Source organism: Hyaena hyaena, unplaced genomic scaffold, assembly GCF_003009895.1.
Source record: "Hyaena hyaena isolate Hyena2069 unplaced genomic scaffold, ASM300989v1 scaffold_564, whole genome shotgun sequence".
NCBI classification, from domain to species: domain Eukaryota; kingdom Metazoa; phylum Chordata; class Mammalia; order Carnivora; family Hyaenidae; genus Hyaena; species Hyaena hyaena.
The window spans coordinates 916,797-934,614 of NW_024081195.1; the positions used below are offsets into that span (position 1 = coordinate 916,797).

Here is a 17,818-nt window from a genome sequence, read left to right on the forward strand (position 1 = left end):
AGATCTGACATTTTTCCATTTCTTAAGTTTTCCTTAAGTTACTTAAGTGTAGATGATCAACGTATTTACAAGCAGTTAGCTATACTCTGGGGGCTTCTGTTTTAGAAATAATTCTATCATGGTTTCCACGTATAATATTTGTACAACATAACTGCATATTTATCAGAGTGGTTGCTAAGGGATATGCTCAATGAATGGGTAGAATTTTTTTCCACAAAGTTTGCAAAGGTGTTAATTTTTTTTTTAGAGCACTGCTTGTGATGGTTAAACAAAAATGCAAAACATCCAAATATCTCATTAATCTTGAATTGGATACACAAATTATGATCCAGCCAGGAATAGGATAGGTTCGATCTCTAGGTCTTTATATATAAACTTCTCTAAGGTCATATGTTTTTTTAAAAAAGTGAGATTAAGGAAGGATTTTATTATTCCATTTGGGTAAATGTGTGTGAGTGCATGACATGCATATATCCTGGTAGATCAACAAACCTTGCATCTGGAAGGTATTTGGAAAATAGTGGAATCATCTGTGGGATGACCAGAGCCAGAGGAGGTTGGAGGCATGACCTCACTTTATTGTATATCTTTCTGTAATGTTTAGATTTCCTAGCCATGTACATTTAATGTCTTTCTTTAAAAGAATATCAGGAGGAATGATCTGGGTGGTAGGGTTAGGAATCATTTTAGTTTTTCCACACCGTAATTCCATATTAATTTTAATTTTTTTTTCACCTTTCAGGTATATTTTAAAGGACATCAGATGGTCTTAAAATTCAAGTTGTCATCACAGAAATACAGAGCTAAGATGTTCCTGAAAGTGAAGTCCCACTTCCATCTTGTACTTATTTCACGTCGAGAAAGTTGTCTGGACAAATTGGTCATGGTGTGGGAGTGGAATGAAATAAAAGCTGTTTTGAGGAAAAACATTCAGGATATGAATCAATGTAGGTAGGAAGAGAAAATAATCATGTAATGTGGTAATCTCAATCTCTCTGGATGCGTTGGTCTTCAATTCTTTCAGCACTGAAGATCGTTTTGGAATCTGCAGTTACTGATACATTTTTCAAGGACGGATGACTTGGGCTGGACCAGTCTTTGCTTTTGCTGTTTTCAGTTCACTTGATATAGGAGCATTCTTTCATCTTTGCTCATGTGTCTCACGCTCTAGACATAATGACACATTTTCCTTTTTGTTTCTGCTCGGTGATCTAGTGCATGATCTATGTGTTCCATGCTTTTGGGGGTTGGGGTAATGCAGCGAGCTGGAGAAATCTGTTACTGAACACTGTTCAGAGCCTGGTTTCTCAGAAATACAGTGCAGCTCATTTTCGAGGCACCACTGAGCTGTGCTAAGAAACTGCCTTCACGCCTCACTAGGTAGAGAACTCTGGTTCCCAGGCCTAGAGGTGGGCATCACCTGCGGGTGGGTACCTACCTGCATGGCTCTGCTCTAGTGTGTCTGCACCTATGAACCTGCTTCACTTCCTACCGAGGATTAAGGTGACACATCACCCTCCTAGTGCCTGTGGTTTCCCATGTGTTAGACACTTCAAGACACCTGGCCCAAGATAGCTGATACCAACCGGCATCATTTTGCCACTGCTCCCAGGTACACTTGCTCTGGCCAGGCAAGATAAGGGAATAAAACATTTCTTCATAGATGACCTCGTTGGAAAATGCCTCATTTCCCCTTGGTTGAAAGAAACCCATTATGTTAAGTCAGAAATTTTCCACCCCGAAACTAATTTTCTATGATTCAGTTTAATGTTTATGGTGGACCTACTATGTACAAAGCATTGTGCTTGGGGTTCTGGTGCTCAGAGGTGGGGCTACCGCTTGAGAGCTCATGCGGATAGTAGGAAGAAGCATGGAGAAGAAAGTGGTGCCACCTCCTCAGGGCCCAGAGAGTTCTGCTTTGACCCTTTGGGAAGACTGGCCCCTCATCTGAGGGGCTACAGAGGAAGTGCTCTGTGGCCTATGGCAGAAAGTTTGCTCCCTGCTTTTCTGGTGTTGCTCTAGGTCAGTAAACCTCAATAGTTGTGTAAGGTTTTCCTAAGGACTGACTTGTCCCTGAACTTCCTCTGTCCTAGTTGACAAGGGAGAAACCTGTAATTCAGATTTTCTAGTTAAGAATGAACACACAGAGTCATGAGCCAGATGTGTTCCAAACTGAGTGATATCAGTGGCCACAGGCTACTCACGGTTTCACCTACCTTGTTATATGAATATCAGCGTCATACAGCAGAGGGATTTTGAAATTGACCAAATTATCTGCCTTGTTTTCTTCAGAGCTTTCGCTATTGGAATGAACATTAGGAAATTACTCTGAGAACGTTATTGAAGCCATCTATCATCAGTTCATGACTTCATTAGGCGTTACCTTAAGGCTTGGAAATTGAGAGATGCCTGATTCTGAAGGTTTTGAAGATTGAAGTCAAAGTTAATCATGAAAGTCACCTATAACCAAAATTGAAACCCATCAATCTATGATGATTTGTACTCAGGGACCAATTACAAAGATGTTTCCCAGAAAAGCAAACTCACTCCAATTTGATCCTGAATTTTATATACCTTAAGCTTTCATCTCTGTAGAATATCTATTTGTCCACTTTGCTTCATTTAGCGTGCCTCCCCTTTAGAATTAGAGGGCTTACCTTTCAAGTGACATGTATAGATCATCACATCATGGCCAGATCTCCTCTGAATTTGAAAGCTCTGTGCTGACTGGAAATTTGCTTAGCAGGAGTTAAGAAATGATATCTGGGACTCTATACAGCACTCTGACTAGTGTTGGTCAATGTATGAAAGAGAGACAGAGAGACAGAGAGACAGAGAGACAGAGAGGGAGGGAGGGAAGGAAGGAAGGAAGGAAGGAAGGAAGGAAGGAAGGAAGGAAGGAAGGAAGGAAGGAAGGAAGGAAAAACTCTCCATGTCGCATGTGCTTTTGAAATGAATTGCATGGGGAAAAGTCCCACATTTATTAATAACTTAAAATTCAGATATTTTTAAAACTTCTTCTATACAGCTAGTTCTTTTTAAGGGCTGTCAAATTACATTACCTAACAAAGAAGGCGAAATGGTGGGGTGAATTAACACTAGTGCCGAGGAGGAGCTAGTGTGGATTTGATGATGAAATGTAAGTTGTACCTGTTGCTGTCTCTTTAAAGCAGGGTAGCCTACATCACAGGTAACAGACTTCTGAGATGAAGCAATCTGGCATATGACTTCTGTTCCATCAACCTGAAAGACACCAAGGAAACAATGATCAATTAGTATGTTGTGTGTGTGTGTGTTGTGTTGTGTGTGCACACGCACACGTCCACATACATGCTGAAGGATGTGTAAACCAAATGGACATCTTAGCAGCAGAACTGGTTCACACTGAAGTAATTTACTGTCCCCCAAGATTTGGAAATCTTGTATTGTCCGGATAGCTAATATACTATTTTTATTGCTAACAGGACACCCAATAAGCCAAAAGTGAGGTCAAATACTGGAATTTTCCCCCAGAAGTAAATTCCAGTTCTTCTATTTCAGAAGCATAGAATAACTTTAATATTTAGAAATGCTGTCTTTAGTACATACCTTTCTCTCAATTTATTTGAAGTTAATAGTTTAAAGAAAGGAAAGCAAAATCATATTGTTGGTGTTTGTATTTTAAATAATTTAAAGAATGTTTTTTAGTTTTCCTTGTTTTTTCCCCCTCTTTGAAATAAGAAGTTCTTATTTGGCACAGGAAATTGAAGCATTGAAGTCACAATAGATTTAGAACATTAAATCTGTTAAGTTTGTGTTGACCTTTTTCAAATTCTTTTGTCAAGTAGTGAATTTGGGAAATCTCAGCTTTTGCCTCCTCTCCCTTTCATTGCTTGGTGGCAAAGGAGGGGCCAGAGGGGCATGCATGGCCAAGTGCGTTCCTGGTATAGTGATCAAGTCAACATGATTAACTGCTCGCTGGAATGCATCTTCTTGGCAGTAGCAAGGCCTGTGGTTACAAAGCCTGGACTCGGCTGTGGGACTCTAATTTCTCGGAGCAAGTGCAGCTCAAAGCATCTGTGCGGCACCTCAGCGGCCTCCTCACACAGATGGCTTGAGAAGAGTTATGGTAGGTGTCTGGCCAAGTCTCAGGCCAAAGGAAAAACTGACCATGCTCTGAAGCAGCACTGGTCTAGATATAGAGCCAGGCTATGTTCTCATGTGGTTTAAATACTTGGGAGCCCCAAAGTTGGGACTGATCACACTGAAGGGTAAGGTACTTCTTCAGACAGCACACGGAACCTGGGGATCTGAGTGCGAGGAAGACGGTCGATTAACGACAAGCAGGAGACAAGAGCAGTGAGCACAAAGTGTCGTCACATACCGGCATGGTCCAGGAAGCAAAAAACAAGTTTTCTGAAAAATCAATAACAATTCCAGTGTTGTAGGCACTTTCCCTTTTATTCTTCAGCATTACTGAAAATGTTAACCTTTTGTTTTGGTTGCTGACAATAAAGGGTTGATCTCTGTTACAAGTGAAAAGGAAAGGAAGAAAATTATTAAGGTTAAAAGGGCCAGTGTTCAAATACTTCACTCATTTTAAAGAGAAGAAGATAAAACTCTTTAGATTTGAAAGCCTGAGGAAGTTGTTTAATAAACTATCTTCCTAGTAAAATGATACAGACAACAAGGAAGTCAACGCTATTGGATTTTCTTCTTTGTTGATTTTAATTATATTGTAAGGAAAGGAGCCATCCAAATTCAAATGCTTTTTATTTATTACTGTTTTACTCCTAGAAGGATGGTAAAAATTGAAGTTCAGATTTTAAAGATCTCTATTAGTTACGGATGTTTCTTTTGCAGGAAAAAAATCTCCATAAACACTCATTTGAATCAAGGCACTAATGTGTCTTATTTCTACATTTTATGCTGAGCTCTGAAGCAGACTTACTGAGCAGCTGACAGCTGTTGGACATCTAGAACTAGATCAGAGCTGCAGACTCCGTCATCCCCACAGTCCTTGTAGAAAGGGATCTACAAAAAAGGAAAAACAATCCTACACATTTGCTTTTGACTTAAAATCCAAATTGTGGAAGAATATATGTAGAAGTATTCCATTTATATAAAGCTCAAAACCATACAAAAATAAAAAATATTTTAGGAATATATACATGGTTAGCAACACCAGGAAGAAAAGCATTGATAAATGCAAAATGCAAGGTGATGATCTGCCTCGGGGAGCAAGATGAATGTGGATGTGATGGGGTAGGGAGAGATACAGAGAACATAGGTATTGGCAACATTTTTAAAGTAGACGGTGAACACAAGGTGTTTGGCTTTATGGTTATTTCTTCAACCGATATTTATTCAACACCTCTAGTGCCCCAGGCACTGCTCAAGGGGCTGGGAATAGAAATAGATTTTTGAAAACAAAAATCGCTATCTTTGTGGACCTTGTATGCTGATGAATTTCACATAGAAGGGTGTTTCATTTAGAAGACTAACAATTGAAAAGTTCTGTCCTAGGTAGCTTTCGAACACTATTGCAGTGACTGTGAAGCTTTCTTAGCCAGTCTGAATTCCAAGAAGGGCACTTACACTGAAGACCTTGGCCTTCTCAGAGTAGGCTTCAAGCGCAGGGCTGGTGCCAGGGTTTTCCAGACTGATGTTCACACACAGATCCAAAGAGCTGACAACATCGGAGGGTTTCTAAACACATAGAGACACAGAAACAGTGAAGCAGTTTATTAGGGCTCGGCAACTTCAAAATAAGAAAATGACAACAAATGTGTTGTTCATGATTAAGAGCATAGTCCGTTCTCAATTATGTGGAATTATCCTTGTTTTGAATTTTCAAGACTCTGGCTTCTTTATGTCTTAATTCTGCTCAGCCTCTCCAAGTCTTCTTCTATGAAGAAACCTAGAGACTTGGGTTCAGTAAAATATCTAAACCAGCAAATCTTAGTTTAGCTCATCAGTCACCTTGCTATTCATAAACAAGTAATAAATATTTAGAGGCTCTGCCCAATTTTAATGCTTAAAGGATCTTTTGGGGCACCTGGGTAGCTCAGTCAGTTAAGTGTCCGACTTCGGCTCTTGCCTTTGAGCCCCAAGTTGGGCTCTGTGTTGACAGCTCAGAGCCTGGAGTCTGCTTAGGATTCTGTGTCTCCCTCTCTCTCTACCCCCTCCCCGACTCAAGCTCTCTCTCAAAAACAAACAATTTAAAAAAAAAAAAAAAAAGGACCTCTCTCAGCACATCGTTCTTGGGTTGTTGGCTAGGTCTTTCCAGTTCCTACTGCCAAGATTTAAGAAGGTCTTTAGATATCCTGACCAAATCTTTGTGAGGGAATATTATGACCTAGATGGGAAGGTGCTCAGGACCGGTGTCAGACAATAACAAGAGAACTCCCTTCCTTAGCCAGAACCTAACTGTTCTGCAAAACCAGATAAAGGGGATTCCCACATCAGAAACCAGGTCCCCCAATTTCTGGCTCTCACATACTGTTAGAAGCTACACTGCCTCTTGCACACGTTAGATGATGCAAGTATCACTTGGCAGTACAACTTCTCCACTCTGCCTTCATGGTAGAAGGCAGAGGTTTTTCAGCCTTCCAGGATGCATTGGGCTACTCCCAGTTTTTGAGGGTTCCTATCTCCTAAAAAATGTAAAAATGCCAAAACAAGATTGCAAGAGTCATCTAGCGGTTTTCTTACAAACATCTTCTCAGTTCTTGTCAGGAAAGAACAGTATCTCTACAAATGATAAACCCTAAAAATCCAATTTGCCTTTTCCTGATCAGTAGTAATTTTGTTATCACCTAGTCCATTCACAGGCAGGACTTATCTTGCCAGGAGCCCTTTCAGCGGGCAAGGCTAGCATGGCATCCCGACTGTAAGGAGAGGTTTCCTCAGCTGGCTGTGGGGTTGGCACACAGAATGGGTTTGGTGTTGTTATTCAATATAGTGTCTTAACTGAAACAAGATCTCTTCACTGACCCAAACCACACACATCCTCTAAAAACTTCACAAGAACACATCCATGTGAACAGGATATATATGTGAATGACAGCCTGGCTGACTTCATTCCCCCAGACTGGATTCTGTGTTTTATTTGATCTACCACTGAGCACAAAAATAGGAGAGAATGAGAGCCAGCTTTTATCCCTTTAAAGAATCTGTATAGTCTGCATCTTAACAACAAAGTTTCAGGCCTTCATAAACAAGACTTCTTTATTATGAATAAGAAATTAAACGATTCAATGGATTTTAATTCCCCTATTAACTTTGTTTCTCCAACTTGTACTTAGCATTTTTGAGATGGGATCTCTGTCTCATCGATCTATATCAGAACTATCTGGGAGTACTCCTCAAATCTGCATATTCCTTAGACCTTCAAACCCAAATTTCTGGGTGGTGAGGACCCTGAATACAGATTTTATAAAAGTTCTTTTGGCAATTCTTATACATTTTAAATGCTGAGAACCATGTTATAGGAAACTTCGTAAGTAGTTCTTTTAAAAATGGTTTCCAGAGGAAATCACACTTTCAAAGACCATTACATGGTTTCTAAGGGAAAATATTCATATAATTTATAAATTTCCTGTTGGAAATTTTCCTGAGAATTTTTCCTACTTGTGAGATTTTCAAAATTCATGTGAACTGTAGTAACTATGGCATAAGATTAGAATAATTTTTAGCTCATAATCTACCATTCTTGTCCTATATTAATTTAAGTACAATAGGGGAAATCAAAATTGGCACTGTTTGTTTCAGCAGCTTAAAATAAAATTTTTCCCTGATAGGGAAATGCTAAAATTAAATTTACTATCTCTGAAAAGCTCTCCCTGGTAAACATTTAAGAAAGCACTGTCTTTGATTTCTTTAACAATCTTATTTTTTAGACTTTTGGTTATAATTCCAAATAGTGTTTCATGCTACTAATATATTAATAGAATGTGACTATATATTAGCATAAAGAAAATAGGATTTCCTGCTCATGAAATTAGACAAGAAAAGCATTAATTAGAATGGCAAGCATTTTATAACTCATAAGCTCCCTTTTAAGACTTGGACCATTCATTAGTCTCTAAGAGGAAAGGAGGGGACAGAGATGACTGAGGCCTTACCTGTATGTGGATGATGTACTCAGAGCAACTCTGTGTTTGACTTACTGTCATATTCTTCTGCAGGCATCTTTCATTATTTTCTTTAAATAACCCTCTAGAGGTTACTCTGGATGAATACAGGTCTGCATCAATTGTGATATTGTATGTAATGGCTAGGATAAAAATAATGAAGAAATGTTACTACAAATAAACTTTTACAGAAAAACCATCCCTAATTGTATGTTACTGGGTGAAGTCAAGGACTTCAGAAAAATATAAAAACAGTCTTTATGTTGATGGATTGTGAGCTGCAGACAGGCATGACGTTTGTATTTCACACTCTGGTGTGACCTAGGTGACTGTGGATACAGAGAGAGTGATTCAAAGAAGTGTGGCTTGAAGCAGTGGGGAGAAAAGTAGACTTGCTCCCAGGAGACCTACTGAATGAATTTGGTCAAATTACTCACTTCTCAAGCCTTGGTTTTATCACCCCTAACACGGTGAGATGTTAAAGAAATAGCTACTGAGCACCTACAATTGAACACATTCTTATATGTCATCTTTTACAGGTTTTGCTATAATCCCAGAAAGTGGATATGATCATCTCATTTTTCAGGTAATGATAATGAACAGAGTAAAAGAGGTAAAATAAAACCAGCTCTGTTTGCAACAGCTAGGGCGTGGTCAGAAATAAAACTGGAGTAATTTTTAAACCAGAACTCATATTCTTTCATTTCCATGCTGTTGTGAGGATTAACTTATTTGAGTGTTAACTGAAATACTCTGATGGAACATCCTAGATGCTTATTTGGAGGAAGGCATGCAACTCCTTGGTAATAAGTTTGGAATCAGATGGACTTGGTTTGAATTCTGATTCCACCATTTATGAGCTCTAGGACTTTAGGCAATTTGTGTAACCTCTTTGAACTTCCATTTCCTCATCTATAAAACAGAGATAATAATACTAACCCAGGGAAATGAAAATGAAAAAAAATTCAATAATCCTACTAACCCAGGGAAATGAAAATAGAAAAAAAAGCAATAAAAACTGATGTCAGTTGCCAATATACAAAGTATCAGAGCCTTCAACTAAAGCCTGCTATCCAAAATTGAGAAAGAAGACCTGATGATATTCAAAGCATCAGCTGCTTTACCTGGGGTTACTTCATCTTACTATTTTCAATATTTTAAAGATTGAATAGACTTCCAAAAAACATTAATTCTACAGGTTACACTTAAAATATCTATTAGAGATGTCGTATTGTTTTTCTTACTCCAAGGACTTAATGAAATTCACAAAGATAGATAAAACAGAAGTGAATCCAATGAACTAAAACTAAGTGGTGAAAATAATACAAAGGGAAAATAATGCCAGGGAGGGGAACATAGTTAGGACAAAGTTAGTACGCATGATAATACGATTTTTTTTTTCAAGTAGCCTGGTAAAAAGGGATAGTCTAATAGGCATTAATTTTCTTAAGTTATTAACTTTAAACGAGTGAGCACCTGATACAGTAAATCACAAAGACCATATGCTTTATAAATTTACTTTTCAAAGCTGTGAAGATGGGATTCATAATAGTCTTACGTACTATTATTGCCAAGCAATTAAGTGACAAATGATCAGGACTGGCTTATCTGTGTGGATCTGAAGTCATCAAGGAAAAGGTACCCAATGGGAAGAAAGTCCAGAGATGCTAGACAGCAAGTTGAAGAGAAGGACATTCTCTGAAGTCTGTCTTTGAGAGTTTATAATAACAGAGGGGGTGAAGCCCTGTCAAAAAGTGGAAGATATAGAAGACAAATCCTTGCTTTCAGGCCAGGAGAGCTAACCATCCAGTGATTTCTGCCAACTAATATATTCCCCAAATTAATGTTTTAAGCAGACTAGCCACTTAATGTCCCCCTCAACCCAGTTTTTATTGAGATGTGATGGACACTTTGTACTGCTTAAATTTCAGTTGTACAGTAATTTTGTGTACATAAATATTGGCAAATGATTACAATAAGGTTCATTAACAGATCATCTCCTCATGCAGTGTCAACTCTGTGTGTATGTTAATGTTTAAAATCTGCTCTCTTAGCAACCTTCAAATACACAACACAGTACAGTACTGATAGCTATAGTCACCATGCTGTACATTACATCTAGCCACTTAGTGTTTGTAGAGGAATGGTTTTTGACTCAACTATCACAGCTCCTCAAATGGACCTGCTACAAGGCAGATCTGTGAGATGTGCTACTCAAAGTTGGGTCAGCATTTGAATGCCTGAAAGGAAAAATGCCAGATAGATATAAAAAGTAGGAAAATATGGAAAGCATGCCAAGATGGGAATCCAACTTCTGCTTTGTGTTTTTAACCTATGCATTTCTTGGTATCAATCATGACAAAGACTGAAAATATTAGAGGCAGGTTAAGCCGGTTTGTTAACCACTTAATGAAACACTTGTAGGAACAACAGGTGGCTGAAGTTTAGAGCCAGAATCTGATGGAAGGGGATTAGAACCCATGAAAAAGCAGCGAATGAAAGAAGGCAGTGTTTAATCGAGTGTGGAATCAATTACTATGCTCTGTGGGTGCTGAAGCAGGAGAGATGAAAGTGAGGGACAGTGGGTAGAAAGGACTCGGCCAAGTTCCGAAAGACGACTTGGCTGGTCCAAGAGAGAGATGACAATTTGTCCAATTTTCCTCACTCTTTCCTCCTGACAGGACACATTTCAGAGTTTTACTCAGTTCTCTGGATTACTTGGAGCATTTAAAACACTGGGCACAAACTATGTGTTGTTTTGTATTTTCTCCCATTATTTCATGCATATTAATTTCCCAAGAATAGGAATATTTGGTATCTGTACTGAATACCCCATACAATGCCATGTACTAATATGGGTGTACACCAGTGTAGTGTGTGTATGTGTGCCCAAGGTTTGGGGTGAGGAACCCATAGGTAAAAGAAGCTTGAAGGATAAATCTGAGTGAGCCTGGGACTAGGTCACAAAATAGTTAACTTTGTTTGGCAGAATGTTACCTTCTCAAGACAATAGAAGGTCTAACCAAACCTTCCATGCCTAATTAACCATTCTCAGACACCTCAAATAGGGGGCAGCTTAAAGGTCAGCAAGACCCTTATTTCTTTTCATCTATAAATCCAAAGTACAGGTTACATTCAGGACTAAAACTCTACAAGCAAACCTAAATCCATACAGATTATTTCAGGTCAACCCACCCACTTGACTGTTTTGCTTAGTAGGTCTAAACTTTGCACTGAAACAGAGTTTGAGTTTTATGTCAGCATTCTTGTTGAACAAAGTAATTTTTTCTGGTGTGAAGGAAGCATTCACAGATACATCAGCAATACTCTGTGACCTGAAAGACATAAATGGAAACATATTTTACCACCAACTAAATGTGCTATAACCTTTACCTGGAGGATCCAGAGCCAACATTATCAAATTATTTTCTGCATGATCTAAGCACTTTAGCGGTATTTCATATTTGAAAGCCCTAAGATGGCAGGCAGGGATAATATCTTTTGTGTTTTGTGACTATATTGCCAGCCCAATCCACATTTATATTTGTTCAATGCATGCAGGAGCACAGGACGTGGGTCTGCAACCTCTTTGCAAATAAATTTCCAAAGTCACGGTCCCTATTGTGTTTGCCAGCTGGAAGCAGTGATGTTCCCTCTTCCCACAAATGGAGGGGAGAGCAGGTGAAGAGGAGGTGGCAGGGCTGAGGAGAGTCTCCCTGTCACCTCCCTTAATGATTGCCAGCAATTCTTTGATGTGTGCCTTATGACTATGATGGTGGCAACTAGTGTGATACCAGAAAGTGGTGGAGGCGTCTCTCTGGCAGGGTCCTACACATTTCTGACTCTGGCACAGCCCTTTAGATATCTGAAGGGCTTTCCCATACACATGGCCTCATTTGCTCCTATAACAGTCCTGTGAAATAGATCAAATATTGTCTCCCTTTTATTGGTGAAAAAGTCTGAAACAAACAAACAAAAAAAAAACATTTGGTAACTTCTCACTTTACCGAGTAACAGTTAGCAAGTAAGAAATTAGAACCCATGGTCTCCTAGTTCCTCTGCCAGTAAAATTATAACTTCATCATAATGACTCTTTGTGCACACTGTCCAGTATTTTCAAAGCAGCAAGTAGTAATGAGTAACTTCATTGTTTTTGAAAAGTACCACAAGAAGATGCAGAAAACATTTAAAAAAATGTACCATCTGAAGGACTTGAGTCAATTGAAAAAGTGTTTCATTCATTCATCATATACCTATGAGGCCCCCAGTAAGCAGTCATAAAACATCCAATAGCAAATAAGACCTAAAATGTCTAGGTGAGTGCTTTCTATAAGTCAATCTCTTTAAGCCAGTCTTTAATCCCAGTGTACATGGTGCCATTGAATGAAATGGTTTTGTAAACTTGTTTTTTAAAAATTATTCTCAGGAAGTTACCCAGAAAAATCCATCTCAGTACCTTATAAGAATGTGACCAGAGAGGCACCTGGGTGTCCCATTCAATTAAACACTTAGTTTTGGCTCAGGTCATGATCTCATGGTTTGTGGGCCAAAGCCCCACATCAGGTTCAACACTGATAGTGTGGAGCCTGCTTGGGATTCTCTTTCCCTCCCTCTCTCTTTTAAAATAAATAAACTTTTAAAAAAGTATTTAAAAATTTTAAAATAAAGAGTGTGACCACAAAATGGCATGAACTTAGCTTGACTAATCACTTAGTAAATTGATCTGACTCCATGTATCTTGACTTTTTGAAGAATGAGATCCATCTTCAAAGAAAAAAATTTGGCCCTCACTGAGTGTATTTAAAGGGAGCATCAAGGTATCTGGCTGGCTCAGTTGGTGGAGTGTACAACTCTTGATCTCAGGGTTGTGGGTTCAAATCTCATGTTGGGTGTAGAGGTTACTCAAAAAATATAATCTTAAAAAAGCAAAAAAAGGAGTGTCATAGTATAGTAATAATAGAGGCTACCAAGGATGAAGCCTACACCAAGATGGCTCAAGGTTGATGTTCACTGAAACATATGATTTCTTATAAAAATGTTTTCAAAATAAGTCATGTAACTATGTTATCATACCTTGTGTTTCTCTAATGACATATTACTCTTAACTAATTTTATTCAGTAAATAGATTTTAAAATTTCTCAGTCTTTGGTATTCCCAGGACTCCCCCCCCCATTAAGTTTTCATTAAAATGATGCACTCAAAATAATACATTTCATCTTTTAAAAGCACAAGTGAAATGTTGTAAAAAATTTAATGAAACTCAGAAACAACACATAAATTTGTAATGTTTTCCTGTTCTTGAAGTATTTGGACATTTAAAGCACATTTTCAACAGACAAATGAAAGAATGAAATATATTTTTGAGGAGGACTCGACCAAATTATTAATTTTCTTCTGATTCCAATCCCTGGCCAACCCCATATATTTATTTTTGTTCTTGAATCGCATAGCCCTGGAATCCCTTATTGTTCCTCCCTGCTCTTCAACTCCTACTGAGGTCAATGGGAGGTCAGCTAAACCTAAATAATGGCTTCTTGTTTAGGACTAATAATTTCAAAAGTTACTTCATAACCACATGAGAAATTACACTTTACTTGTGTGGTCTGAATGTTCAGTATTTTCTAGGGTATTCTCATGAGGCTTCCTTTCTGTGAGCTGAGGTAAGGCTATGTGGAAGATAATACTCAGGAATATCTTGGATACCATTTCAATTTTTTTTAATGTTTTTATTTATTTCTGAGAGAGAGAGAGACAGTGTGAGCAGGGGAGGATCAGAGAGAGAGGGAGACACAGAATCTGAAGCAGGCTCCAGGCTCTGAGCTGGCTGACAGTACAGAGCCCGATGTGGGGCTTGAACCCATGAACCATGAGATCATGACCTGAGCCGAAGTCGGATGCTCAACCAACTGAGCCACCCAGGCGTCCCTTGGATACCATTTCAAAGTCTTTGTCTTTTCTGTATACTTTTTCTACTGACCATGTGGAGAAGAGGAACTTGATGGCAACATTAAGCAAATATATATTTTTTTCTCCCACAAGGAAAAACACATTTCTTCCTTTATGTAAACTATGACCCACAAATGTCCTGGAGTCTTTTATAATGCATGTGGTAATTCCACAATTCCTGCACAGCTCTCTGCTGCTCTACTTAGCAGGTCATTTTTCAGTTAGCTAGTTTGTGTCTGGCTCTCCATGGACTCACCAGAGCTGAACCACTTGTCCAAAAGCTCCAATGGACACATCGGTGATGGAATCCCCATTTAAATCACTGTAGCCATCCAAAGATCTCCCAAAGTATTGGAGATGGCTCCTAAAGGCTCCATCAGATCCCAAGATTTTCTGAAAGAGCAAGTTTGACATAAACTTATAATGCAGGACAACTAAAGTAGAAGAAAGGGAGCTCCTATCTGGCACTGTTAGATTCTCTATTTAGCTACTTCTCAGGTTGTTTTATTCTCCACAAAGTTCCATTGGTTTTTCAATCACAACCTTTCCTATCTGTTGATCATTTTCACAGCCATGTCAAAGAACCACCATGAATTTTTTAACATAAAAATCACAAAGCATCATGAGAGGAGTGGACTGAGTGGGATTTGAAGCAAGCTCAGGTTGTGATTCCTCTCCTAGCTCACTTCTTTCAGGACTTCCCTGGAAAGTTGCCTGATCAGTGAGGTCCTCTTGCTCATCCTTTAGAATACCTGGAAACTCCCATCCCTGAACTTGAAAATATATTTTTTAATTCCCTATCATTTATTCTGATCTGGACCATTTTATCTCATTTATTTTCCCCCTGTCTTGACAAAAACTTAAGATCCACAAAGAGGAGAATTTTGTCTGTCCTGTTCCTTATAGTATCTCCAGAACCTAGGACTGGTTCACTAAATGGTTGTTTGTTGAAGGATAAAGTACTAAATTAAGTGGGATGGATTGGACTGTCTGCATGGTTAGTCCCTAGCTCTAACAGGATGATACTCACATGTCAGTACATCACCATGGAACTCAGGGATTACCTGGGAATAATTCATGTGAATGGTGCCCTCATGACCATTGTAGATGTACACAGCTCCAGAGTTCTGATTTTCCAAGGGTGAACCAACTATTACATCATTAAAACCATCCATGTTGATATCTGAAAGAGCTGCAATCGCTGAACCAAACCGAGAATTTTCAACACCATCAGGGCCTTCAAGAAATTGGTGCCAATTCAAAATGCCCTTGAAAAGGGGAAAAGGGGATGATTAAAGCAACTCTTATAACTTTTATCATTAAAATCACAGCAAATGATGCCCGAACCCATTTATAAACTGTCAAAAGTAGACAATTTTAAATCTATATTTCAAAATTCTCTGTTGGGATAAGCACTGGGTGTTATATGGAAACCAACTTGACAATAAACTGTAAAAAAAGAGGAACGCCAAAAAACCCCAAAAACCAAAAACCAAAATTCTCTGTTTATGGTGACAATTATACCTAAGAATTCTAGCAAGTAAGCTTATAGGATAGGTGTTCATAGACCAAAGTGAAAGGAGGGAATTCTCTTTACTGTGGCTGCACAATTTACATAAAACTATCCATGTCTTTGGCTCATTTTCCCCTTAATATTAGAATCTTCACTTATTTCCAAACCTTTTTATTTGAAATTTGCTGATGAAAATATATTAATATCTTGACTAAAATTAAGGTGGAGACACAAAAACACAATGTCTTAATTTAAACCTTTGCTTAAAAATTACTGACCAGTGGCATAACTATAATGGGATAGGAAGTCGAAAATGAGACAGGTTCTGGTTCAAGATGGCAACCCTGAACTCACTTCCTCTATGGAACATACCAAACTATACCTATTAAAAGGATAATTCCTCCTGAGAAAGAACTGAGGGCTGACTGAACAGCTACTAAACAATCAAAGATAGAAAAAATGGCAAGAGAACAACCAGAAAGATGGAGGCTCAGTAACACAGGGAAACTAATGCAGTGGGAATACATAGTACTGAGAGACTAGGAACAGATTCCTCTATTGTTGGGCACAGAAAATAAGCCACAGTTTAAACGAGCAATTAGTATAGAAGATGTGGCATGTGCATCTGTGAATATATATGTATATGTATAATGGAATATTACTCTGTGATCAAACAGAATGAAATCGTGCCATTTGCAACAACATGGATGGAACTAGAATGTATTATTCTAAGCAAAATAAGTCAGAGAAAGAAATAGCATATAGTTTCACGCATATGTGGAATTTAAGAAACAAAACAGATGAACATAGGGGAAGGGAAGGAAAAACAAAATAAAAATAGAGAGGGAGGCAAACCATAACAGACTCTTAATTACAGAGAACAAGTGGAGTGTTGCTGGAGGGGAGGTAGGTGGGGGGGATGGGTGCTAAGGAGGGCACTTGTTGGGATGAGCACTGGGTGTTATATGAAAGAGATGAATCACGGGGCACCTGGGTGGCTCAGTTAAGCGTCCGACTTCGGCTTAGGTCATGATCTCACGGTTCATGGGTTCGAGCCCCGCATTGGGCTCTGTGCTGACAGCTAGCTCAGAGCCTGGAGCTTGCTTCAGATTCTGTATCTTCCGGGGGTATAGCTCAGGGATAGAGCATTTGACTGCAGATTCTGTATCTCCCTCCCTCCCTCTCTCTCTCTCTCTCTCTCTGACAACTCCCCCCACCCACCGTGTGTGTGTGTGTGTGTGTGTCTCAGAAATATTAAAAAATTAAAAAAAAAGAAAGATGAATCGCTAAATTCTACTCCTGAAACCATTATTACACCACATGTTAACTTGGATTTAAGTAAAATAAAAAATCAATTAGCATATAAAAGAGACAACACTAGATATCTGCCACATAGTGGAGGCAGTTTAAAAGGGCCAAGGAGTGGTAGGAATATTCTCTTCCCTTTTACTTTAGAAGTGCAGACTGGAGCAGGGTCTGAACACCCTAACTAGTGGGTTCAGATGTCATAGCAGGCAGGCCTCAACATTATTAAAAATTTTTTTTTAATGTTTACTTATTTTTGAGAGAGACAGAGAGAGAGAGAGAGAGAGAGAGAAGCAGAGAGAGACAGAGAGACAGAGCCTGAGTGGGGGAGGGGTAGAGAAAAAGGAGACACAATCTGAAGCAGGCTTCAGGCTCTGAACTGTCAGCACAGAGCCCAAAGTGAGGCTCACACTTGAGAACAGCAAGATCATGACCTCGACTAAAGTTGGACACTTAACCAACTGAGCCACCCAAGTGCCCCATGGTCTCAACACCATAAATGGCAGGTCCAGTCATAACAGGAAGCCTGCCAGCTCAGCAAGCCCAGGGTCTGCAAGCCCACACCTTCTGTGTGTACAAGCTTCTGTGGTACAAGGACACAGAAAATAAGCTGTGGAATTTTAGGATTCTCTTTGTTTTTGTTTCAAATTTAATTAAAAAAAACAAGTTTTATTTTTAAAATGTAAACTGGTACAGCCCCTCTGGAAAACAGTGTGGAGGTTCCTCAGGAAACTCACAATAGAACTCCCCTATGACCCAGCAATAGCACTGCTAGGAATTTACCCAAGGGATACAGAAATGCTGAGGCATAGGAGCACATGTACCCCAGTGTTCATAGCAGCACTCTCCACAATAGCTAAAACATGGAAAGAGCCTAAGTGTCCATCAACAGATGAATGGATCAAGAAGATGTGGTTTATCTATATGATGGAATACTAC

At 39.0% G+C, this 17,818-nt stretch overlaps 2 protein-coding genes across 3 annotated transcripts in view; one reads left to right on the plus strand and one right to left on the minus strand.

Moving 5' to 3' along the window:
- MOCS2 (molybdenum cofactor synthesis 2) overlaps window positions 1–990 on the plus strand; it is a 34,845-nt gene extending 33,855 nt beyond the window's left edge. Inside the window, exon 7 of the mRNA XM_039256210.1 lies at window positions 743–990. The gene's annotated coding sequence lies outside the window, so the exon portion shown is untranslated. The remainder of the gene's footprint in view (window positions 1–742) is intronic.
- ITGA2 (integrin subunit alpha 2) overlaps window positions 1–17,818 on the minus strand; it is a 109,186-nt gene that overhangs the window by 13,909 nt on the left and 77,459 nt on the right. For both annotated transcript variants that reach the window (XM_039256208.1, XM_039256209.1), the window contains 10 exons: window positions 15,126–15,329; window positions 14,318–14,454; window positions 11,310–11,449; window positions 8,106–8,257; window positions 5,578–5,688; window positions 4,931–5,013; window positions 4,364–4,505; window positions 3,151–3,243; window positions 2,384–2,460; window positions 2,217–2,300 (listed from right to left, as the gene is read on the minus strand). In XM_039256208.1, coding sequence (XP_039112139.1) covers window positions 2,217–2,300; window positions 2,384–2,460; window positions 3,151–3,243; window positions 4,364–4,505; window positions 4,931–5,013; window positions 5,578–5,688; window positions 8,106–8,257; window positions 11,310–11,449; window positions 14,318–14,454; window positions 15,126–15,329 — 1,223 coding nt within the window. The remainder of the gene's footprint in view (window positions 1–2,216; window positions 2,301–2,383; window positions 2,461–3,150; window positions 3,244–4,363; window positions 4,506–4,930; window positions 5,014–5,577; window positions 5,689–8,105; window positions 8,258–11,309; window positions 11,450–14,317; window positions 14,455–15,125; window positions 15,330–17,818) is intronic.